We start from the raw sequence: 27,411 nt of genomic DNA, 5'->3' as shown, positions 1-27,411 counted from the left end.
AAATTAAGTTGGCCTGACGTTTCGATCCTAGCAGGATCTTCTTCAAAGGCTAAGAAAAAAAAAAAAAAAAATTCAATTGTAAACAGCTATTTTACAAACTGAAATCTTTATGGCCATTTTATTGCTTAGTTCTGTTTTGATCAATAGTTGTTTATTTAGTTCCTTGAAAGGACAACACTGCTGGGCAGAGTTTAAGCCTTGATATGTCATAGTCCGAAGGAAAGAGGAGAGGGGAGGGTGGGGGGTGGTGGGGTGGGGGTGGTGGGGGAGAATGTGTACCAACAATTTTTCTTAGTTGTTTCTGTTAATTTCAAGATTTTCAGCTTCATTAAAATTTTGGCCCATTCGCTGAAATTGGGGGAATAAAACATTCAGACAAAAACATTGCATGTAAATGCCTCTCTTTTTTCTCCAAAAAATAATGAGGGACGCATTATGGGTTTGATTAATATTTTCAAAAATGAAACAGGTGTGAATACTTTGAATGTACTGTAAAACTAACCTTGGACATTTCATTTGCTTGAAATCTTTCTTCCAATGGGCCCAAATTTTGGCAAAATAAATATATTGCCATGATTTTGTGATTATTAGTGCGCCCCCAAAGGAAGACTAGTGAAAGCTGGTATCTGGTCAGTTGTGTTCATAATTTAATGCATACTCATGCTGCGAAGTTCAACAGTGGCAAGTTCTCAGCCCAACAAGTTTGACAAGAGGGATCAGAATTCACATAACAAACTCAAAAGAGTCTTCTTCTAAACAAGGATCATGGAGCCTTTGACCAGAAATCTGCTTTGTATAGTCTCAAACTTTATCAATATCAGTTAACATAGATCTTGCTTTTATTCATTTAGATCTATTAGAAGGGAAAAATATTGCCAGATCTGTACAACCAGGGAGTTGTTTCCATAACAACTCCCTGGTACAACATTATCCTACACTGCACACAACATTTCATTATCACTCACATAGTTGTACATGTATGTATGTGCATTCACACTGAGTGAAAAGTATGGATTACAGTATGTTTCATAATGTAAAGTTATACCTTACGCAAGGATACAATTGGTATGGCTCACACTGATTTATGATAGCTCTAATGGGTTCTTGTCCCTGACACAAATAAAGCTATACGATCAAATGTTGACAGCCTGAGCATTATGGGTGGTCTAGCTCAGATAAAAAGATGAGATTGGAAGTGGTCTCAGACAAAAGATGAGACATGAAAGTGGGAAATGTCCCCGGATCCACGCAGAGCAACACCTAATACCTTTAGGCCATTATGGATCTTAGAGCTGGAATTAAAGGCAAGATAAATATGATTTTGAACCTGATGTGCACATTAAAATAACTTTGAAGGCTCGGTATCATGAGACTCTGTGCTCGTGATCAAGATACAGTATGTAAGGTTTGTATATATAACTAGAAGAAAAAGAGGCGAAAACCACATGTCATATTATGTGCAGGGCTGCTTAATCATAATAATAATTATCAGCAGTTTTTTTTTTACGAGGCTTAAGCGACCACAAATGTGGGAGAAACCTACGAGGGCTTATGGATTACAACTTGCACATCTATCAGGTGGCTTCCAATTCAACATTTTCTTAACTCTAATTTGGAATCCTTTTGATTTAGAGAGACATTTCAGGTGGGAAAACCGTAGATTGCTCTTAGATGAATATAATACATCATCATTATGCCAAGTTACAACCGTAACAAACAACAATGGGAGTTAAAGATCACCGCTGATCCTACTGTAGGTCAACTCATTGCTCTGTTAATATTCGAAATCGAGTCAATTGTGGGGTTCAAATCATGGGGTAGGTCTGATTCACGTAAACGCTATAAATCGTACCCAGAGTGCACGGTTCAACACTGTGACTGATGTCTAGTGTAAAACAGGGTTTTAAATGTTACCATGGAAGTATTAAAGTAAACAAAGCAAGTAAATTTGGCAGTGCACAGTCTCCCTTAACACCTTCATAGACTCAACTTTACCAATTACCTTGGAGCCTTTAAACTGTAACTGTCACATTTTTAGCACTGAATTCATCCCCAACCTCTCACCCCTCCCTCTCTCTCTATTGACCCTCTTACAGAAAAACATCCATCACCTTTTTCTTTTGAATCCCAACCATATTTGCCAAGTCAAATGCCTCCTACTGATTAATATTGTCCATCACGTTCATCATTGAATCTGTGTTTGGTGGAGAACTTTGCTATTCCAAACTTTCGGATTATAAGCTCTATATTCATAAATAGGTTACATCTGTAAAGTAATGTTGTCAGTGAAAAACCCAGCGAATTCTCCTCTTCTCCGCTCTTACCATTTTCCAGTCAATACATAATGCACTTTCCCTTCTACCTAAGCTACTCAATTGGTAATGCTTCAGCACCATGTTTCCCACCCCCTTAACCCCCAACCCCCCCCCCACATAAATGAACCCCCTCAATATGAGCATGAGATACCCATGGACTTTATTATATTTTCACATGTGCTGTGGTATACACTGTAGATGGACCTAATAGTTTTGGAAAGCTGTCAATTATGAACTCAAGTTTTATTGTAAGTAGGTCAAATATTTCCTGTTACTTTCAAATTTTCTACTTAATTTCAGTACAATATTACACTTAACCCAATATCAGTTGACCAATAAGTACAACATATTGCTCACAGCTATTGTTATAATCAAATACTTAGTGATGTCGAAACCTGCAAGAACCATCGCCACAATTAAGTTAACCCCCATTCTGACAGAATTACTGTAAATCTCAAGGTTCTGTAAGGCATTGGAATTTTAGATCATGGGTACCAATTATCCATATTATTTCTAGTTGATTCAAAAAGTATTTTATGCATGGACTGTAATCTCTCTTTCCTGGAAAAAATAAAATTATGCTAGTCTTTGCAAATACTTGCAGGATATCTACACGGACAGTTCACTCCTAAGAATCCTGCAAGCTAGTTCAATGTCAATTCTTTTTCTTGTCATTCTGACAAATGTTGGGAGAACAATGCCGTGAAATTTTGTCAAGTCAGTCGAGAGTTAAAAGTAAATTAAGGAGACCGTTATATACGCGTCACATTTTACAGACCTTGCAACGCCACTGAATCGGTGCACATAGGTCATGTCTTTTATAATTTTTGATAATTTGGATAGTGAATAACCCATAATTCTTGATTATAAGGTTCATCCTTCCATACTGTATGTTCAGTTTGGTCTTTACTCCTAGCCTTTTGTGAAGTCAGTTCACTTGCCAATTATCACGATGGTTAGTAAGAATCTAAATTCATCAGTAATAAGATCAGTGAATTGTTTTCATAGGTCAAGGAGCTTTGGGCTTGAATTGTAATATTAATTATCCCACGCACATTTGTGCTTATCAGTATTTATCACAGTACTGCTCAATCAGCCTGTACGGCAGTTACCTCACATTTTGATAAGTTCATTTGTTGCTGACTTGTTCCTTTATCCAGCTGCTGTAAATTCAGTTTCTTCTCCTTCATGATTTCATGCCTTCTTTTGGAGTCAGTTTAATAACCTGCCAACTTATAATGCATCTCAGTCTTTAATAAGTTTTCCCAAAAACTTCTAGCAAAACAAGACCGTGGTCATCGGTTTGTACTAATTTTTGCTTATGTGCTTGTTTACTATTCGTGGAGTATCCTACCGAACTCCAATATTTAATAAACTTGTGTATTTGACCCAATTCAATTTTCTTGGAAGAAATTGGCAAGGCTTCAAAGCTTGCGGTTGTTGTGTATACAGTACAAGTTTTAGTGCACTATAGGAATAGCACTGGATGAATACTAATGAACTGCTAATGGAATTACAATGGTTGATGTCTGCAAATATGTAAATGCCACGTTAAGACAATATATTTATGGTCACTAATTGCTTTGCAGAACCTGATGTTTTCAAGGCTGTTATCAGAGGATAGGGATTTCTATCACGCTTGCATTAGGTTATAGCTTTAATCAGCAATATACAATACAGTATGTAAGGAAAGACTTCATATTTGTTTATATTTGTTAATGTCCCTCTACGGTGTCTACCAATGATTAATATGTTGTTTTGTTTTGCTAATTCTTGTTCATAATATGGCAATCAGCTGTTTTACATACTTCCCTTCACATTGTAAATATTTATGTGAAAAAAAATAATAAATAAACAAACAAACAAACAAAGATAGCCAACAAATGAACAACATCATGGAGATCTACAAACCCAATGATCATTGTCTTTTGTGATTGAAATCCGTGTCATGAATAAAATCTTCCCCAAATCTGGTGTGATGATAGACGACATACATGTATAGTACCGTATACGGTATGTGAATTAGGCAATAAACCTCAAGCTTCAACCAACTATATAAAGCCATGTTTGTAACATAACAAGTAGGCCTATCCATTCTATCGGTTGTTATACCTTTTGATTTTTGAGTATCTCACTTGAGTTATTATTATATACATTTGTACTGAGAGTTCATTAAACTGACTAGAAATTGTTCCATATCGCAGATCAACGACCCTTGAATATGAAAAAAATGATTGAAGGTATATCACCCTGCTTCATTCTCTTTTCATTTACATATTACAGTAATAATATAAGTTTGTCAGTAGAAAATGTTTATTCATGGTTGTTTTTTTTCCACATAATTTGGGAGACTTTGATTGATTTGTAGTGTATTAAGGCCTGCATATATCTTGCTTTACAATGGACAGGTTTTATTGGTTTTCGCCAAGGAAGACACCCAGTGCGATGGCTTCCAGACAGCTTGTGAGAAAGGTGGGTACAAGTGCTCGTTGGTTCGGAATCATGCCGATGCTCTGGAGACTTACCTGGAGGAACAACATGATGTCGTTGTCATAGATCATAGGAATCCAAAGACTATTGATGCAGTGGCTCTCTGCAGGTGAGATCCAATTGTCTCCATCCTCCTGTTAGTTCAGTGGTCATCATAGGCGTAGGAGGCGGGGGGACTGGGGGAGCTGCAGCCCCCCCAACCAAATTTTTTTGTGAAAATTTGGGCAATATGCTTAGAATTTTTCGGGCGCCTACAAGAAGAATAATTTGCAATGTGTTCTTCAATATTTTTTGGGTGCAAAATTCGGGCAATATGCTGAAAATTTTTTCGGGCACCTACTGAAAGAAGAATAATTTGCAATGTGTTTTCAATGGTTAAACTTATATTATTATGATCATTATTGTTGTAACGACTTCCCCAACCCAATATGGAAGGGTAATAACACGGAAAATGATTGTATGTTATTGGCATGTGATGTAATAACCGATGAATGCCTATATGATATGCACATTAAACATGAACAATTTTGGTTATATTTTTCGCCTATGGTGGTCATCGTTAACTGCGATGATCATAGAAACGTATATATGGAAGAAAGGATATCTTGAAAAAAGCAATTTAGAAATATTTTTAGAGGATGATGTTAGGTAGAGGTCTAATCTTGAAATGTCATAGTAACAATAAGTCCTATATATTTATATTGAGAGCGTAAGGAACATTTATTACAGCTATTCCAGTTCTCAAGATCTTCAGCTTTAAAAGTGCTAAATTTATCTCCTCAAGTGCTCCTCTTATGGGCAAATTGATGATAATGGTTGACTCTTCATATAATGTTTACTGTTAATGGCAATCCATCGTTTTATAAATTCTGCTGTCTCGAACAAAACATGTTTTTTTCTTTTAGCTTCATTACAGACAACGTACAGAGCACCAACCAAACACTATTTTGTTTTTGACAAATCTGTAATGAATTGTTAATGTTTGTTTTGAGGCCGTCATACATGTTTTCCTATCAGAATTGTGTGTTGCATCTGGGGAACTTTATTGACCTAATGGTCTGTGTGTTAGACTAAATTGTCCCAGCCAATTAAGTTAGTGGGCCTCAGTATTTTAAAAGGTAATTCCTGGAAATGGAATTCTATTACAGAAATATACAGCTGATAGACTTTGTGATTTAACAGTCTATAAATGAGTCGACATTAAATTTCTCCCCAAAGTCACCCTAAAATATAGTTGTCTGTTTTGAGTTCACCTTCCTACCAAACAAAGGGAAATTTGTATGATCCCTTAATTAATCTACTGTAACTGTTTATGTTCATAGGGTCCTTGATGCGGTACAACTTCATATCTCTGCTGATTTTTATTTTCTTTCCTTTTGCCGACTAAAGTAAATTATCTTTATCTGAAAGTAACATGTTGGGGACATTGTTTTCTTACAAGCAGACAATAACTTCTATCATACATACACACAGAGTGGGCGTTGCTAAATATAGTCTCGCATGCTTTCGTAATCTGAGCAATGGCTGCATTAATCAAAGTCAGCAAGAAAAGTCAAAGACATTCACAAAGTTGTAGATTGTCAACCACTTATATATGGGAGATGTTTCATAGCTTGAAAATGCTGTTTTTTTCATATGTAGGAATCGTAGACTCTCATATTGCTTATTATTCTCTAATTGAGTGAAACACCCCCATAACACATCTCAGCACTTGAAGGGGTGCCCTGGATAAATTTAAGGACAAAAGGTAGACTTTTTGTAGTACAATATCTCATGATTCAAGGAAATATATAATGACATAAAAACAGTATTTTGGTTCTCAAGATGGCCATTGTAGAAAGATATATAACTGGTGCTGCGGCTGTGTGGATAAAGGCGGTTGCATTTGAAGCAATGAGGCTTAGCAATCGCGAGGTGTGGGTTCAATGCCTGGCCATTTTACATGATATATTTTTAAAAGATATATAACCGGTGCTGTCGCTGAGTGGATAAAGGCAGTGGTGTCATTTGAAGCAATGAGGCTTAGCAATCGGGAGGTTAGGGTTCGATGCCCAGCCGTGTCATAGTAACATGGGTTTTTTCATCCAAGAGCAATCTACGGTTTTCCCATCTGAAATTACTTTCTAGATTTAAAAGATCCCAAATTTGAGTTAAAATGTTGAATTGGAAGCCGACGTGTCAGTTGTAATCCACAAGCCTTTCCCCATTGCTCCCACATACGTAATAATAACTGCTGATTATTATTATTATGATGATTTGTTCAATTTCTGGAGTTATAGGATTTTAGTAATGACTATACATTCATGGTTAAACAACCTTCATATAGACAAAATAGCTTTCTCAAGAAGTTATTGCAAAAGTGGCTTCTCATATAAACCTTTGTGTTACAACTTTCATTGCTAGTAATTTTGAATGTGAATTTTGTTGTAACCATTCCTATTTGAAAGGCAGCTTTGCACGTTTCCTTCCTTCACCTGAATATTTGTTGTGGTTTAGATAACATTTGTCATTATTTTTCAGGTCACTTCGTGCTACCAAGCCTAGCGAATTCACAATAATCCTGGCAGTTACAAAGAAAAGGTAAGATTAGTGGGATAGTATTTGCTATAAATCATACCTTTGGTCAGAAATGACTTACAACACAATTCCCACTCCCTCCCCCCTCCCCCTCCAAACATATCTGTAGGCAATATGAAAACATATTCTTCAACTTTCCTTCACAAGCACTGGCACTTTGTGTTAGGCTATATGTTAAATTTTTAAAACCTGCTTAGAAGGGGGTTGTAGCTATAGGCCTAGCCTACCTTTACATGAAGGATTGAGTTCCTTTACAGGTAGGGCTATGTAACCTACATCTTGTTAAGAACACTTTCACTCTGCTCGTACCGAATGTGGTACACATGCAGGTACCCCAAGCGAGGCTATACGGTAGACTGCATGTACATAGCAAAGAGGAATGGAAGTGTTCTGTGACTGTAGCAAATGAAATATGACCTGCATTATGGCCCTATCTATATATATTCCATAGTATTAAACATACATTTCATATCCTATACTACAGTAGTGCATGTGTTTCAGTTGTGCTTTTGGCATCTATTTTTTAAAACCTTGGTAATTTTTGCTAGAGAAAGCTATATATGTACCAGATAATCTCCAATTGTTTCATTTTTTCTTTTGAAAGGACTAAAGTAGTTATTAACAGAACACTGAAAGAGATTTGTTAGTTAAGGTGAATTTAAGTTGATAGAATTATTTCTCTGTAAATGCGAAAATAAATCCCTTCTCTTAACCAGCATAGTTGTCTCCTGTGAAAAGGCATATATCATAAATAACTTTGGAGTGAAGTTGGTAAAATTGTTATCTCTTGAAGAATGCAAATTAGTGTCCTTGACCAGGCGCACTCCCATCTTCTGGCCTCTCTTTGGCTGTATCATGTTCATATCCAAGTTGATGTCCAGGGTACAAAATAATATGTAAATTTGGTGATGGTTTGTTTTCAGATGTAAAATTCACATCTAACCATGAATTGCTTGGAAGTTTAAACCAATTATACAAACTAATAACACCATGCATTTTTGGAGGGGGGGGGGGTGTCTGTGAGGCAAAGATTTGTTTCTAAATTTGATCTGTTTCCATGTATGCTCAAAGGTTTTAATATTGAACAAAAGTAAATAAGTAAGACACAATGTAAACTTGATTTGTACACATGCCCAGGATTATTGATGTATTATACCTGTATGCAGCAATATTAATTACTGCAGTATGTTGGGTTGCTTGGATTTAAAAACACATGCTTATAATGTTGATTTCACTGTAATGTATGTTTTAATTTGGGTTTAATACTTTATGTAGTAAAACGCATCTTGCATGAATGCCAAGAACCTTCGTTGATCATATGAATTCAGCAGTGGTCAAAACAATTTGATATCCTGTGTGAAGCGCTCTAGGTTAACAGAGCTATTCTCTGTGAAATGTGGCAGTGTCAGGTGAAGAGTGGGCTTTGAGGGGCTTGTGCTGTATACATCTGTTGGAGTGCCCACCCCACATGAAGGTTGACTTGAGGTTCAAAACCCACCAGGAACCAGAATTGCCTTGACCTGTTGAAATTTGCTGCTGAGTGCTCAATGATGATGATGATATTAAGTGGAATATCTTTCTTCGGTTGGATTCTTTCGATGTATGGGGGGGAGGCTTTACTGTATCTGGTGTGGTTCCTCTCAGTGGTAATGCAGTGTTGTTCACAGTCGCACTGCAACGGTTTTTAAAGTATCCCGAAAGTTTGCCGGAGTGGAGAATGTTGTCACAAATGCTACACCCAAAAGCAGGAATTAGATTTAAACAATTTACATTCCTGATTTGTAATTCTTAGGTACAAAATTAAAAAAAATGAAAAAGTAGTGTTCTGTAAGTGCACATGACAGACAGCCAGATTTGTATACATGTATGCTAAACCCAGCAGCAGACATGACGTATGTTTTAAATTCCTGCTCCTCAATTTTTTGAGAAGGAATGAGAAAGTCAAAACTAATTCGTATAATGATGATCACTGATAAAGATCCATGTACATGCGGTATATCCAGAAGTAATATTATTCATATTTCTGCTTTATATTTCTGTGAGAACTGTGCTGGAATATTGGAAATAAATCTTCATTATCACAGGCAGCTACTGTATATTCATTTGGATGCTTGATCCAGAAGCAGGATTTGAGGGTTTGAAATTTCTGATTCATAATTTTTTGAGATTTGTCGGAAGAGAGACGAAACTTAGTCATAATTTTTTGAGATTTGTCGGAAGAGAGACGAAACTTAGTCATAACTTAAGTCAAAGTTCTGAAAGACAAACCATGTTTTGTGGCTTGAAGCAAAGCTTGAATTGAAGGTCATTATTAACCATGGTCATTTGATAATGACAGCTGTAAATTAATAGGGTTGGAGGCCATTTGAAGGTCACCAAACGATTTGTGTAGACTTTTGCAAGCTCATTCCTGTATCATATAATAAAATAACAACGAAGTAGTAACTAGCAATTTTTTCGATAGTTTTCTTGAAAAATTGAAACATGGACGGTACGCCTTTACTACAATCCATGAGATTTTAACTGTATTGACACATTTAGTCCTACCCCCCATCCCGATCCCCCCAAAGAACCCCCAGAAAAAGACCCAAAAGAAGAGGGGGAAAAAAAACCAAGAAATAAGCAAAATGCATTTCCTGATGACATCATCGGTCACATGACTCTCATTTGAACAGTATTATATGACATTATACCGTCATCAAGGGCTCGCTCTACAGTAAGTGCCACTTTGAATTTCATTTCATTCGCTGGAGAGGAATATCATGTTTTAAGATCCTCTTTCATAGTAACCTTTCATACGCATAAATCTCCAGTAATTTCCAGTGCAGATTTTACTTCCTGTTATGGAAACTAGGAGACATCTGTACCTAACGGAGAAACGTGATTCCCCTCCGGCAAATGTTTCCACTCTTTGAATTCAATGCAATTCAGATATTAGTGACTAAATTAATTTTACTCTCTGCGATTTTTTTTGGGGGGGTGGTGTTGGGGGGGTTGGAGGGGAAGACGATGGCTTTGTCATGTACCCACTTCCTGTTTTGACGTGAACAGCTGTATTTCTTGAGGCGTCATTGTTTTTTCAAACCTGTCTCTTTATGTGTCTAATTACCCATACATTTTGAAGATTTTCTTCTCTTTCAATTACTCAGAAACCATCTTTGCAGATTGTAAGGAAACCTTTCATATAAAATGCGGTTTGCATATGTGCGAGAAAACTATATATTGGAAATATCAGTCTTTAACATCCTCAAAGGATGACCCTCAAAGAAGCTCAATATGACTTTGATCATCTTCTTAACAGTCTGGAAAATATTCGAGTGCGGCTCGTCTGTCATGCCTAGAAAAAACTGAAGCCTTTCTTTGCCACAAAGTTGATTCGAGTCTCTTGTCCTGACCTACTTGTTGATGTTGCAATGTCGTTTTTATGCAATTGACATAACAGTAACCATTTTCTTAAAAATCAATAAAAACAATAGAAAATTCCAGTTCAAAGTATCTTTCGCCAACATCAACGTACATCCAAGGGGTTGTGTCGGCGTCACAGTTTAGTCGTTATCAAAATCGATCTACACCTGTACACTAATTATTTTGAATTTAAACATGTTATTTGAGGCTATAAGAATCCCTTTCATTGCCCTGTGGATTTTGCTTAGTAATTATCCTGACATTGTGGTCTATATATATATATATATATATATATATATATATACACTTTAGCTTTGATTGGTGAGCCTAACAAGTTTACCGTCAAAGGTAAATATGACCAAATCATAATTTTCTACCTGCTCATCTTTCCTTTCAGTTAGCCTTGGCTATTGTCTGTGGATTGAATTTACATCTATTTTTTCCTCCTAATTTAATGTCTTTTTTTATTTACAAAGAAAAAGGGCAAACGAGGGGGAAAATGTATGATATTATATCAACTTCCCTTTCCTTGCAATAGTGTCTTCTCTTTGTTGTTTATACACAGTTTTTTTTTTTCCATCAATGATCAAAACATTTAGTTGATATGTTTTTGAATTTTATTAAGAAACTTTACAAATACTTTCTAGTAAAAGATGAAGGGAAGTACAAATACTAAAGATATAAAAATAAAATATAAATCAGTAAAATAAAAAAGACAGTAAGACAAGAAGGAAAAAAAGAGTTTTTTCCACCCCCCCTGGATTATAAATTAATTGAGAAAATTGAAAATGAAGTGGTGTTGATGATATCATAGTTTAGAAGCCAAAAATGAGTGACACGAGGCTCGCAGCCTCGCTTCTGGACATATACATTACAAGGTTCTGCATTTAAATGTCGTGATTCGAGACTCATTTACCTTGAATCAAATTGCAAGATTTTTCTTTTTCCAAAGTTTCTCAAAATTCCATTTTGTAGTTTATATGCAAGGTCTGGATCATGCACTGATAAAAAATGTGGAGAATGATTTTCTTCCCCGGGGCAGTGAAGAGTATTTTTTAATCAGAACCAATCAAAGCATGTTGCATATTCTAGTCGCCCCGGCCGACAAGCCAATCTTTTTTGATTTCCTGCATATTTCTGATGGTGTAATGAAATTTAAAATAAATGACATTTTCAAAACCATTGTTCACACTGGAAAGAGCGAGAATATGAATGATGGGTGAAATTATACGGTGGCTCATTGGGGACTTGTCAACCACTTTCCCACCGTATTCATGATATTTAGCAGACCTGGCAAATCAATTCAAGTTTATATTTGTAGTTTGCTCAACTGCCTGGTAGAAATACAATAAACATAAAATATATTCTATGTTTAATCTTATATGTGTATTCTTTGTTTAAAACTATTTTACTATTTACATGTTTCTGAATTTCTTTTGAACTATATTCATTTAGGGCTGTAATTATTATGGTTTAGAACGGGTGTTTTTTATATTGTTGCTTTAGACTTTTACATTTTGTGCCTTATTGGTTCTATATATTTAGGTTTTTGTTATTATTTGTATTTAGGTTTTACATTTGTAAAGCGCTTTGCTGATGATGCGCTATATAAATATTACTTATTATTATAATAATGTGTATAAATCAAGTGTGAAAAAAAGTCTTCTATAAAACCTAAACAAACATAATATATGACAATGTGTATAAATCAGGTGTGAAAGGAAGTCTTCTATAAAACCTAACAAACATAACATATAACAATGTGGATGAATCAGGTGTGAAAGGAAGTCTATAAAACCTAACAAACATAACATATAACAATGTGTATAAATCAGGTGTGAAAGGAAGTCTTCTATAAAACCTAACAAACATAACATATAACAATGTAGATGAATCAGGTGTGAAAGGAAGTCTAAAAAAATCTAACAAACCTAACATATAACAATGTGGATAAATCAGATGTGAAAGGAAGTCTTCTATAAAACCTAACAAACATTACATGTAACAATGTATATAAATCAGGTGTGAAAGGAAGTCTTCTATAAAACCTAAACAGAAAAGGGGAACATTCCCATCCAAAAAGAGAAAAATGAAAACTTTACATTTACTTGCTTTTAATTTTTGTCCACAATAACACTACTGTACATTAATTTAATCAATTGAATTCCTTGTCGAAAATTATTTGCATAATATGAATTGATAATCTTAAATAAGAGATCAGTCAGTTTTTAATATGAGCATATTGCTGATCTGCATGTAATTTGATATCTACGGGGCCATGCCAAAAGTAGGAGAGGCTCGTTTTGACACAATTAATGCATCATATTGTCTTGTAAATTAGTGTACTACTTAATGAAAGTAACAACAGCACAATATAAATTTCATTTTTTAATATCTTGTACTTATAAAGGATAAAAAAAAATTGGTCAAGTTGTAATAGTTCGAATATCTACTGACTATTACAAGGATAGTCCAGGGATAACAATTTAATTTTTGACAAAACAATTAAACTTGTTGAAGTTGAAATGATTTTTACTAAAAGTGAACTTGAAGCAAACAGGTGTGATGTTATAGATACACACTCATTCAGACTAAGTGTTTGGAGTTGTGTTTTTCTTTAAAATCCTCATCCAATTTTCTTCAAATAATGGATGCACGTGTAAACAACATATGAATACATGACAGTCATTGAGGTTTTATAATTGCAGTAACTTCACATCCCCTAAAGCTAAAAGTTAGAACCCTATCCAATAGACAAAACAAATAAAGTGAAATAATTTTAAAAAAAAGCAATAACATTTGACTGTCGGTGTGTGTGTAATTATGACATCACACCTACAAAACTGACATATGAATTATCGAATTTCAACAACAACAAAATAATACACAATGTAAGAATTGCATTCCAATACATACTTTCCACCAAGTATTCTTACGTAGTATATGTTTTTTCTTTCATTCGTCAAAAGTAAAACGTTTCAGATTTCAGACACGTATCTCGGTTTGAAATAAATACTATCTTCAGTATATCCAGACCCTCTCCTTGGCTTAAAGGCATTGAAGACTCGCCCCAAACCACGTGTCACCCTCTGGAACAAGTTAACTTTCTGTTGCTTGCAAGTGAAGTTTTCTTCTTGTTGCTACAAAATGCAGACAGTACAGTAAAACGTGATACCTTGTTATCTTTAGCTGGACCTGAGATGTCCAGCGCTGCTATGTACACTGTGTTTTGGGTATTGACCATAGCTGCATGTATCGACTGTACTCTAGTGACTAATTACCGACTGTAGCAAGCTGTGTGTGTGTATTTTCTGGGATCGATGGTGGTGTCTAACACTTCTGTTACACCTCATTCGAAACTAGGTCAGATTACCAGCATCAGACGTTTCTTTGTGCGCGAGTCTTCACTGCATTTAAGTAAGAATTGCACCTGTGCCTATATAGTGCTTGTATATAACTAAATTGAATAATGACCTTCTCAACTATTTCAGGTCGATGATCATTTCTGAGAAACATTTGCCAAACATAAATTGAATTCCAATTCACTTTCTTCATGTTAAGTTGTTTTATGAAACATCGAAGAGAAAAAAGTGAACTTTAAACATTTCTTCCTCATTTCTACCTAAAGTAGTTCTTTATTTGGCTCGCCTGCAATATGATATTTTGAACCTTTCTAAAATGTTGGGGGTCAATTTTCATGTTACATTGTTTTCCTCAGAGAATGCCCTCCAAAAAAAATCATAGTAATAATGATATTAAATAATAATAATAGTAAATAAAAGTGGAAAATGTAAATGTAAAAAAATAGCCCCCCAAAACCAAACGTAACAGAAAAATAAAAACAGTCAGTGGGAATAAGTAATGTTTAATACCCCGAGATAAATAACTCTCCGACTCTCCAGGGATCTATTGATTTGGTCGCAACTGCTGTCAGTTGCAAAATGGCAGTGGAAATCGGAGACAAAAGCAAAGATATTAGCGGAGGCTGTTCACGGGGTTGCAATCCAACAGCTCTTTTATCCAAACTCTTATCCGTAATGAAATTCATGAGAGTGTTTTTCAGGTTTTGATGATTCCTGAGGCATTTTCAGGACAGCAATCTGTCAAGTGCTGGGTGTCATTTAGAGGACTTCTCTGATATCTAATCAAAGTGAGGGAAGAGTAATTCCCCGGAGAAAAAGATTGTTATCCACAGAGAGTTCGACAAACAACTTCGAGCCAACCTGAGAGACACCGTATGCCGGCTTGTATGGTCAAATATTTCATTTCATATTCACTTTTTAAATAATGTAATACAGTTTATCTCTTCGTGTATTTTTAGTAGTTTAGCATCTTGAAGATATTTTGTAACCCTGAAGGGTGGAAGAAATAGTTAATTAAATTCGAGTGTGCAACGAATCAGGAGTGGTTTCAGGGAATTAACTTCAAGCTACATAGGTCGTTATTTTTGTTTTAAATATTAACACAAGGTTACAAAATGTGAAATGATGCATAATGGTACACAGTGTCTTTGTTGTTTATTGATATTCAATAACAGGGAAGAAGTTATCTAACTTTGATCAACTCGGTGATGAACAAACTGGGGCAGGGCACTTGGTAATCAATTATGGAAAAGAAAAATGACTTTTGTAGACATTTTTGTGATGAATACTTAAACTGTCATTATTAATTGCCATGCATATTATGAAAATTGAGAAAGTCAACGTGAATGATGTACAGTATTGTGTACTAATTTTGGTGTAGGGAACCTGCTCATGCAGTTGCCATGGTGATGTCATTCATTCTGCTGTTGCCAGATACCTAAGTTCATATTTGCAATGTAATGTATGATACAGTAAGTACATCTGAACGTAATCAAGAAGACATGTAGTAAACATTCCATGCACCTATAGTGATGAAGAAGATATCAGTGAATTAGTGCTGAAATTAATTGGACTTTCTGCCCCCTCAGGAATATTTAAATAGCGAACTTAGTATTTGCATCATTCCTGAGTTCCCTATCTCCTCATAACAACTACACTCTTACGCATGTAAGGTCTGCAGAGCACTAGGTATTCCTCTCTGGCTCTGTAACTGTGTTTACAAGAAGAAGTAGAACTGTCTTTGTGACAAGTACTGGATGTACGATAGTGACGTACTGTATTCAGTTACAGTTGATGTCTTTTGTCACAAATATGTTTTTAATCATCAACCATCGATCAGGGTATAATATAGTGTTGTAATTTGCCATAGTATTTCTGATGTCGCTGTATTTTTTTCTCTTAATTACAATTCTGTGTTTCCTGTGTTTACAAAAAATTTGGTACATCTTTGTATTTGCATATATAGCAATTTGTCCAGTTTGCAGAGCAGTTTGCGGGGAGATACCAGACTATATATATATAAATCATTCCGTGACCATTACATTAACAGGCACGATTTTTCAGATCACTAAAGAGTACCACTTGAGTCTCCAAGAAGCTTAGTTTATGTAAAGCAAATTTACTAGAGTTTGTGTGTTTACTTGCTCTGTTGGGTTTAAAGCAGTGGCGTAGGAAGGTACTTTTGAGTGGGGGGGGGGGGGCTGAAGACTGATGGCCGACCTGGGGGAGGGGTCTAAGGGGAGGGGGTGTCCCCCTCCCCTTTGGAATTTTTTTGCATTTCCAGGTGGCCTCAGATGCAATTTGGTGCAATATAGCACACTTCAACACCCACTCCATTTTGTAAAAAATTTTGCATTTTCAACTGGCCTTAGATGCAATTTAGTGCTTCAAATGAGATTTTTCTCGCATTTGGAAATGAAAAAGGGGTTTTCTGACTTGCGGAGTGGGGGGCGGAACGATACTTCCGCCCCCCCCATGTTTTTCACTGGGGGGGCTGGCACCCCCAGCCCCCCCGGTTCCTACGCCCTTGGTTTAAAGTATTTGATTACATGCTCAGGACGTTTCCATCTATGTGTTTATTCTTTTAAAAGTAATTTTTTTCCAAATGTAGCATTATAAGGATTAGTTAAGATAAGAATGCAAGCAAACTAAGATGGCACCCTCCTGGACTGGACACTGAATAGAAAGTTAATTAATGATTATTAATTAATTAATTCCATTCTATCTGTAACATTTTATTTCAGTGGTGTATACTTTCAGGGTAGTATATAAAGTACAATACATGCATTTTAAGCAATTTAATTTTTTTTTAAGAATTGTGACATTCCTTCAGTATTTAAAATTACAGACATGTCACACACTGCAATAAAAAACCCAAAACCAAACTTTTGGCAAGCAATATGTGTAATGAAAGGTAAACACCATGCATTTAAGCTAACACATGTGGTAATCCTATGTTTTTGGAACCAATTTTTACAGTTAAATCAAATGTTTTCACATTTGTTTTCTCTTCGTTAATTATACTTGAAACAATGCCTTAATTAACACTGAATACTTTTGATCTTTTATTTTTGTCAGTAACAACACAGACAAAGAGGAGCCTTCCATACTACCACTCTTAAATGCAGGCTTTAATCGCAGATACCCAGAAAATCCTAACGCCGGTAATTGTCTTAACGAGCTGTATCAATTAGAACTTGGAGAAGTCAGGTCAAACTTCAAATTGAGGTGAGTCACACTCTAAATTTTTTCCTGTTATATATATTTGTTCTTTTCGTTCCCGGCTTAAACCTTTGAACAAACTTTTTTTTCCACCCAATTGTCCTTTTAATTGCTAAATACCCCCTTACTACATGGCAGCAGGACTATATACTCACAACGTCAGACATCAGTTAATTGGCGAGGAGGTTTCAACAAGGGATATCATTAATAATACTGTAGTATACCAGCAAGCTTATACTCAAGGTTAGATGTGAAATTAGCTCTTTGGGAGATCAAAAATTCTGTAAAATCTGCAATATTATGTCCGTTAACGAACCTTCTGAGTTATCTCGTTAATAGTTCAGGTCAATTATGCTTCGTACCCTGCTAATTATTGCAAGTCACTGACGTATGGATCGTTAAGAATGAATCTCTTTAGACACGCTCAGCCTCTGTAAGTTGCAAGTTGTCATTAGCCATATATCATCACCAAGGGTTGCCATTAGTATTATAACCAGCTTTGTCCGCAATGATGTTGACATTGCAATGTATATGCTTGTGTGTGGCAAATTCTTTACAAACTGTTTTCTCTTAAGTTGGTTCTCTCCCGTGGGTGGGGGGGAGGGCAAGAAATAACAGAAACAGGAGATAATTGATCTAACAGCACATGAAATGCTTCTGTATTAACTTTCAATGCAGTTCAGGCAAACGTGTATAGAATGTTCTACTGTACAGATTGCCTCTGCACACACACACACATCGCTAAATAATAATTGTCATCGTTAATTTTTTTCCCCAGCTCGTCAAGAGTATGTGTACGCTGATATATGTTGGCAGCTATCGCATTCCTTCCCCATAAATGTCATTGATTTATGTGCAATCAACTGAGCTATACATTCCTAGATATACTGTACATACTGTAATGTATGTAGCTCAATAAAAATGGATTATGAAGATGAAGTTTGCAGATAAATGTATCGAGATGTCCCTGCACCACATTGATTATGGTCACTGAGGTTTGCCCAAAAATACTAAAAAGGTCCAATACTGGTTACTTTAAATCTCCCCCACCCTACCCCCTCCCTGAAATAATTATTTCTGCATCAAAGATATTGTCTACTAAACATTTGCCAATGGCTGGGGCAGACCTCCAGGGTGCGAGATGGGTGGGGTACGTGAAGAGGAGGGGGGAGGGAGGGCTGGTTGTTGGTAATCTTTTGTAAAACTGTCTTAATCTTGTTTTGAGACCTGCCAGAAGGGTTTGTTAAATTTGTTGACCAGACACACACACATGCACACTCACAAAAAATGCGATAAGGCACCTGTTTGAGTTGATTTTGATGAATATTGTTACAATTTGTTTTATACTAAACTATCTTTATATTAGAGGTCATTTAAGTGTCATTTGAAAAAGTGGAGTAAAATTGCAAAATTTGAAATTTCCATGCATGTAGTTTTTAACTGCGTTTTCTATGTTAGTACGGAAAATCTCAATTTCTAGTTTTTTGCAAGAATAAAACATTAGCAAATTATGTACATTGATGATGTAAAGGGATTGACTGCCTAATTTTCTATGATGTTATCCCTTTGTTTTCATAACCTTTGTTTCAAAGGACACTGAACACAGGTTTTTGGCCTGAGGCTATTTTTGAAATATTATATTGTCTTCCATGATGAGAGGAACGTTGCCTTATTCAAATGATACATACGAGCTTGTAATTAGGGTTTAACTTATTAACGGCTAAAATAAGAAATTTTGAAAGAGCACAACACTCCATGTCATAGTTTAAACATATTTAATGAGTTTCCCAGATTAATCGAAACCTCAAATGTGTATACCTTGGAAACGAAAAGAGCTTCTTGAAAAATGTCAACAGATTTTGAATGAGATTATCACACCCAACAAATGTATTGAATTTGGGGCGAATTGACTAGGCGTCCGTAATACTTTAATCTTATTTTAGGTCAATACTCAGATTTTATACTTTTCTATGCTAGTATGGAAATGTGATCTGTGCCACAAAATGTTGAGGATTGAATCATCACTTTCTTTCATTACTTACTCATGGACTATAATTTAATGGAAGAGTCCAGTTGATTGTCTCAGACATGTGATCAATTTTAATCTTACTCATGGACTATAATTTAATGGAATAGTCCAGGTGATTGTCTCAGACATGTGATCAATTTTTTTCTTACTCATGGACTATAATTTATTGGAATAGTCCAGGTGATTGTCTCAGACATGTGATCAATTTTATTCTTACTCATGGACTCTAATTTAATGGAATAGTCCAGGTAATTGTCTCAGACATGTGATCAAGTTTAATCCTATTGTTGGGTAAATACTAAAGTAGGTTGGAAAAATTGCCAGCCAAAGTACAAAATAAAAAATTGCTTCAAAGGGATGATATTTTAGGCAGACATTTCATATTTATACGCTGTTGTCGGATTTTAGATCAAGATATTTTTGCCTTTTTTTTAGTTAAATGGCTGGAACGCTTCAAACTGTAAAATTTAAATGAGGGAGGAGTCGCGACCTAATTGTTAATTTTATTAACAGAAGTTGTCGTTGTTTCATAAATCCTCAAAAGCTACACTGAAAAGATATAAAATTCTTTAAGCTTCATAAAAAACAACAGCCCATGCATGGCTTAATATCAGTTTACCAATTTTACAAGTTTTCTAAATGCATTGAAAAATTGTTAATTGAGACTGCAAAATCTGTATATGTTTTGTCATTGATATAAATTTGTTGTTTGTGAGGAATTATTGACTTCATATTGGCCGATGTTGCTAATTCGCTTTTGCCCAGTTCACAAGACCATAAAGAATGTTGCATGTCCTATTTGGACATAAATATAGGCCAGTGGGATACGCTCTCCCTTTTGCTAAAATTGGTTTGATTTCTTCTATCAGTTTTGCTTTTCTATTCTTTAAAGAAAAAGAAATGAAAAAAATTGGGTATATCATAAATATGTCGACACAAAAGTAGGTCTCTTGTTTCCAAAAATTGTCGTAATTAAATTAAAAGAGAAATTGGATTTCTATTTAACCTGAGGAAAATGGTATGATAACTTTAATATGTATCTGCCTGGAATAGCATTTATCTTCTTCAGCAATTTTAATTCGTTTAGCATCAGGAGAGCAAAAAAAAAAATCAACAATTCAAAGTCGATCAGTTCGTTTGCCACGGATAATTGAATCCTTAATTCTTAATTCTCTGTTTGCAACAGAACAACAAACTGTCTCTTCAGCGCTATCGATAACAGTCGTGAAGCGATCGAAATCACCAATGAGAATCATGACATTCAGTACGTGAACGCTGCCCACGAAGACCTCACGGGATACAACTTTGACGATTTACTCAGCCAAGATTCTGGCAGCTCGCCGAGAAGTGATAAAAATAAACCAGAATTAATGGAAACTATCTATTCCCAACTCAAGAAAGGCAAGGTAAGCTGAAACGCAGACAAAAATTATGCCAAAAGGTTTTTTTTTTTATTCATGAGAAAATATTGCTCATTTTATGAATGCTGTCTTAGCTCTGCAGTAATTTGCTTACTATAATAAAATAATTCCAAACTTTTTTCATCAATCACTTCTCATTTGGCATTGTCAGATATTGAGATTTGGGATTATTAGGATTATCGTCATATCCTATCGGAAATTTAGAAATCCTACGGCTGCAGTTTGGATGATTCAATGGCCATCTACATTGCCCCAATATATGCTAAAACTATCTGGAATGGTGAGACTTACTGATAACTACTTCTTTTAGACCATCTTACCTCACTGAGCTTGTTACATGTAACCCGCCCCACCCCCCCCCACCTTACTCTTCTTGTACATATATGGGAATCATTTAAGGGGGACTAGAAAGAACATCCAAGCTGTAGCTTCGGAAATGTTATTGACTTTTAAAGGTTTCTTTTAAGGTTTCGTCCTTCCAAACATCTGATCTAGCAAAACCATATTCATGCAGAAAGGTTTCCTGGAAGTGTGGCAAGAACCGTCTAAGATTATGCTGTATTGAACAATTAACGTAAATAATGCATGTGTATGGAAGGGCAAACATCTCTGATCTTGTAGCACTTGAAGGGAAAAGAAGCCATGTTATTCAGTGGAACATGCAGGGAGTGAACTATGTTTAATAAAAAACAATATTAAGAGAAGAAGAATGCAAGAATAGTTTTACAAATTTCTCTTAAATTGACCTTTAGGGCATTTTCAACACTGTTATCACACAAAATTAGGCAATATTTTTGTCATGCATCAAGTTTTAACTGTATTTTTCATCATGATCAGCAACAAGATGCCATTCTTTTTAACTGGATACAAAGTTGAATAAGTATCTCTGATATAAATAAATTAGCAATTTAACACTATGTGCATTAGCAGTCAGATTTCCAACACTACAAACAATTTCTGACTTTGAAAAATCTTCTCATACAGTACTGCTAACACTCTTGTAGCACTGCCAACACTCCTTTAGCACTGCAAACAGTCTTTAACACTGTCGATACTCCAGATTTAACATTGCCGATACTCTTTTAACACTGCCAACACTCCTTTAACACTGCTAATACTCTTTTAACATTGCCAACACTCTTTAACACTGCCACCACTATAAACTCTGCCAACACTCCAATGCCCATAGTCAAGATTTAACATTGCTGAAACTCTTTTAACACTGTCTACACACACTGCTGACACTCTTTTAACACTGCCAACACCCCTTTAACACTGCCAACACTTTTAACACTGCCAACACAATTTAACATTGCCCATAGGCATGAATTAACATTGCTGAAACTCTTTTAACACTGTCAACACACACTGCTGACACTCTTTTAACACTGCCAACACTCCTTTAACACTGCCAACACTTTTAACACTGCCACCACTGTTTTAACACTGCCAACCCTCCTTTAACATTGCTGATACTCTTTAAACACTGCCAACACTCTTTTAACACTGCCAACACTTTTTAATAGTCATGCTATAATATTTAACACTCATATAGCTCTCTTCTTACGATGTCAAAATTCTTCTACGACTGTAACCCAGTTAGCACTCTTCCAACACTTGTAGCAGTCTCATACGTTGGCACACACTCATGAATATCTTCAACACTTTTTGCACTTCCACCTTTTTAACACTTGAACATTTAATGCTGAAAGTTACTTAACATTCTAACATATTAACACTTTTAACACTATAACACTTCAACAATGTATTGAATGTCTTCATACCTATGTAAGATACAATCTGTCCTATTCTATAGTCATTAATATAGTATGAAAATGGGTAACTGGGAGAATTAAGCCATTAAAGTAGAATTATTCTGTGTCGGTGACAAAGGGTCTATCTTTTTCCACACCCTGAGGACATTTCTCAGCTCTGTAAATTAAATGGTACACATCTGTCACCAAAGGAAATAAATTCTCCTTTCCTGAATTGGGGTGTGAAACCCAAATGAGATCTCTGCTCGCTTTCAATATTGATCAAGAACAAAACCTTTAATTTGGTTAACTCAGCGACTATTTCGTAGCAGCAAAAAAAAAGATATTGGCTAGTAGTTTTCTCCTATGGGATAGGTTTACTAAGACTGTTTGTCCTTGCGATAATATCACCATCAATGGATTGACGTCACTCGGCCTGCAGCATTTAATATCAGTCGCTCGCCAATACAGAATTCGACAACCCCAACGAAGAGGCATACGAGACAATTCAGACAAACAAGTTTGGTTTGCTGGTAAGGTACTAGTGAATGAGTTTGGCCTGTGCAGCATTTTCACACAGTTTGTCTTATTCAAGAAAATGATAACCACAATGTTAGTTCCTTCAAAGTTGTATGTTCTGAAGTCAGAGCTTTGGTAAAGAAATGTTCAAAGTTTAAAAGCAGGGACCATTGCAAATAGTGGAAAATAGCAAGGACAATATATATATGGGGTATGAATTTCTGACAGATTTTTGGTCATCACATAGAGGAAAGAGGCTAGAATAATTACTAGAACAAGAATAACTCACAAATTTAGTTCTTCTAATCTTTAGAAGAAATCATGTAAGCCACGGTAACTATAGTCCCTCGATAAAATTCCTAAAATATATTTTCAGTTGTCTGGACAACCAACAAATTTTAGTCCCCCCTCCCTGATTCGGTGGATCTCACTAAAGTGAAAAATTATTCATGCGGCACAATCTACAGTAATTACCTGATATATGGAGAAATAAAATAATACTAAACCAAGCAACACACAACTTTGTCCCTATTGTGCTGCCCCCCCCCCCCAACATTTGAAAATGTCATTGTTATTTCCTTCGGTTTGAGTTAAACAAGAGATCAACATGGCTCACTGAACAATTAACCTAAGATATCTTGATCATCATCTGTAAAGAATCCTTCAGTTTTTGCACAGCGGTCTGTGAGTTCCTCGTTTAAACCATTACACTCTACAGTAGAGTCCAAAGTCTGACTGATACATTATCCCGACAATATTCTGTTGGATCGGCCAGTTGCTTATTTTTTCCCATTTTGATTTGCGACCTTGTCTTACGACGAGCGAGCGAGCGAGGTTCATCATTCCAGCAGTCAAGCAGCAGCGGCTCATCCCTAAGGTATCCTTGCATGTTTGTGCCAAAACCAAACTACTCTCTTTTTTTTCCTTCATTGATTTGAAGTAAAAAGTTATCTCTAATCTATTGATTGCGGTGGCTTTCATTTAGTCGATGACGCAGATCTAATCTCCGCGATCGTCAGTCTCCAAGGCTACCAGATGCTGCTCGGGGAGAGAGATTTTCTCCATCCCGAGTTAGAATCTGCGGCATAATTTCGATCAGATTGTCGGATTATTTTCCGTGGATACTGTTTGCTCTAAGAGAGAGAGATGCCTGTAATTGACTTCATCTGCTTTTTAAGAGGACGCACGCGGTCAACACGGCTCTCGAGTTGACGGAGCGCTAAAATGTCATGTGAAAGATATGCGCTAATTTTTTTAACCGATAAAACTGTTGAAAATGATTATTACATTCGGTAGAAATGGATGTCTGGAGGATGTATTTGAATCGGTTCAGGTTTTGATTCTCATATACATCTCGCAAGACTTTGTAGCATTGGAGGGTGAATAATGAGGTGAATTTGTAGTAAAATAAACTATCATTTATGGCAAGCTATTAAAGTCAATTCATGGAATTTTAGCTTTGTATTTTCCAGATGTCAGTTTTGAAGCAGCTTTGACATTTCTTAAAAAAGTTAAAACAACAAGCAGGGTAGGATTAATTTTGCAGAGTTGCACATATATCATGCTGCGTAATGCTTCATTTTTTATGCTGAATTTCAGTGTTATATAATGACAAGTGAATCAATGCTATTAGACGAAAGAGCCGCTCGCTGGCAATTGCGTTGCTAAGAAACCAGCTGTTTTGCTTGACTCCTTTCTGATGCCAAAAGAAATCTACAAGTATGCCAATGTTTGTGTGTGTGCATATATTATGGCTGTGTATATGTAATGCTTTTGTTTGGTTATATAGCGCTCAAAAAGAACGTAAAAAACAATGTATTAACTGGTATGTATGTAGATCCACCTTGAAATAGGAGAACAAGAAAGATATTTTTTATGGAAGGAGTCATAGGTCACCTGAGGTCAACAGGTAAACAAGATAATGGTCACAGTAAAGCTAATTTAAACTTGATAATTCTTTATATTTACAGTAGATCCACTTTTGTGTTTACAAGACCCCTGTTGTTTTCTGTGCAGGTCAATGGTCATTGTAAGGTCACAGTCTGATATTCTAAAAAACATGGTAATTTGAATCTGCACATGAATCTAGTAGGATGACCTTCATGGGTAGTATGCAGGTCCACCTTGGTGATTACAAGAACTCAATAATTGGTTCTCTATGGACAGTGTGAAGTCTGAAAATCTTGTAAACCGATACCACCGTCCTAAAAGTTTAAGGTTCAGTTGAGCTACTAGACTTGATGTGTGTTTTGTCCAAAAAATACAATGACTTTGCTGATCAATTCTAAGTTGGGAATCTTCAAAACCTTTTTCAAACTCCTAAGCTTTACTTTTTGAATTTTGAATTTTTGAATTTTGCATTCATGAAATGACCATTTTATTAAAATAACAATTCTCTTTTCGTCCGGAGATATATTACCAAGAGTAGTGTACATTTCAATGACCAGAAGAAAAAAAAATTTGATTCTATTTTATTTTATTTTGTTTTAATTTATTGTTTTGAATTGTTTAAGTTCTAAATTTGCATTCTAGTTCATTTTGATGTCCACCTACTGTACATGTCCCTTCATTAGTTCTGTACGCAGTTCACCAAAACAACAAATAATTCCCATTAATTTCAGACAAACGATACCCTACTTGTTTAATATAAATTGATGTTTGAATGTCAGTGCTACCGATTTTAGTTTTCGGACTTATTGCCAGGAATTATGACAAGAAATACTATGGATGGGAACAATCTCAGGTGTAAGTTGTCATCGTTAAATATAATAGCTTCCTGCAGTTTCTGATTTATGACAAGGGTGCATTATTCTTTTGTGACAGTCAAAACCTTAAAAAAGTATAATAATAAAAAAAATTATATAAAAAAAGTAATTAAAACAAATATATAAGAAAAAGTGCAAGTATTCATCCCTACAATTTTGATCAGGACTGGACATTAAGGACTGACAGGGTTAAGGATACTACTTTGAGGAAAGTTAGAAATTATGAATTTCATTGAATTGGCACTGGACATCCCATCAACTTTTCAAAGCTTTATAGTAGGGCACCAATGCAAGGTCTTCCTCGCAAAGTGAGAGCAAACTCTTACAGAGGTGACGAAAAACAGGAACGATTCATGGGATCAAAACCATACGTCTAATTATCTTTGTGTTTCCTGCATAATTTGCTAAGTATCTGTTTCTGGCCACATATCGCTGGAATTTTTCTGAAAATGTTTGAGCCGGATTTAGTTGGATAATAATTATGATCAAGATATTTATGATGGCACCTTTAGTGACATGGCCGTTTTTTTTAAACAGATAATTTGAAAGGACCTTCTGCTCTATAAGTATTCATGTATATTACTCAAGCACTTAAAAATTTCTTGCAGTGTGTGAAAAGTAAGGTAAAACATGTCATTTTCTTCCTCTGTTGCAGTCTTGGGAAGGACTACTATACTGCAAGAGGAAACATGGAGACAGTATACCGCAAAATGTTTTGATAACACCTGTATTCGGTCACGGAGGGTGAGTTTTGAATGACAGATTCCTTTGTTGATTTTGTTAAAATCCCAGATGGTGGCATTTCCAGCCAAATGGCAGACTGACTTTATGCAAGAAACATATCGGAAGTACTCCAGATTGAAGTGCTTGAAATCTTTACTTAAATTGGTTTATTGATAATGTTGAAATATTTGTAAACCTAGTTGCATTTTTGGTCTAGAAAATATGGATTTTTAACGATGTACAGTATCTCATTCAAAGTAGTCATCTCTATTTGTAATGACCCTAAAATTATATTAGATACCAACCCAACCAGCTTGACAGTATGTGATAGAGATAAATGTCATTAGCAACTTGCCTAATTAGCTAAGAAAAATCTTATGCCATTTGGGACATATGACAGCTTTAACGTTGCTTAACGAACAATACTGAAGACTTGATCAAGTCTAAACAAGACATTATTGAGCTATATATGTGCTTCATATTTTTAAAGTTTTTCTTTACCTAAAACTAAAACGAATATATTGTAACTAAATTGTTAATCGCCACAAGAATTATTTCATAGTTTGTTTGGCGCTATATAAAAATTATGTGTTATTATTATTATTACTATTATTATCATCTATTAAAATGAATACTTTCCGTAATGGAAATGGGTTTTGCAAGTTTTTTACTCTAAAATATTGGACCTCTGAACACGACCTAATTATGATGACATATGTTTCAGCGTCAACACTGTTAACATTCTACCTTGAACATATGAAGACAAAAGAGAGAGAGTAAAAGGTTTCAGATCCAAGTGGCATTGTGACATCACAGATTCACAAAATGA

At 35.5% G+C, this 27,411-nt stretch overlaps 1 protein-coding gene across 2 annotated transcripts in view; it reads left to right on the top strand.

The window, feature by feature from the left end:
* Positions 1-27,411, top strand: part of LOC139978416 (high affinity cAMP-specific and IBMX-insensitive 3',5'-cyclic phosphodiesterase 8B-like) — a 70,347-nt gene that overhangs the window by 22,444 nt on the left and 20,492 nt on the right. For both annotated transcript variants that reach the window (XM_071988631.1, XM_071988630.1), the window contains exons 5-9: positions 4,724-4,914; positions 7,326-7,385; positions 17,228-17,377; positions 20,587-20,806; positions 26,515-26,603. In XM_071988631.1, the coding sequence (XP_071844732.1) occupies positions 4,724-4,914; positions 7,326-7,385; positions 17,228-17,377; positions 20,587-20,806; positions 26,515-26,603 (710 nt within the window). The remainder of the gene's footprint in view (positions 1-4,723; positions 4,915-7,325; positions 7,386-17,227; positions 17,378-20,586; positions 20,807-26,514; positions 26,604-27,411) is intronic.

The sequence above is a fragment of the Apostichopus japonicus genome, chromosome 13 (genome assembly GCF_037975245.1).
Source record: "Apostichopus japonicus isolate 1M-3 chromosome 13, ASM3797524v1, whole genome shotgun sequence".
Lineage (NCBI taxonomy): Eukaryota > Metazoa > Echinodermata > Holothuroidea > Aspidochirotida > Stichopodidae > Apostichopus > Apostichopus japonicus.
The sequence above is the reverse complement of the archived record's forward strand: the minus strand, read 5'-3'. Positions and strand labels throughout refer to the sequence as shown.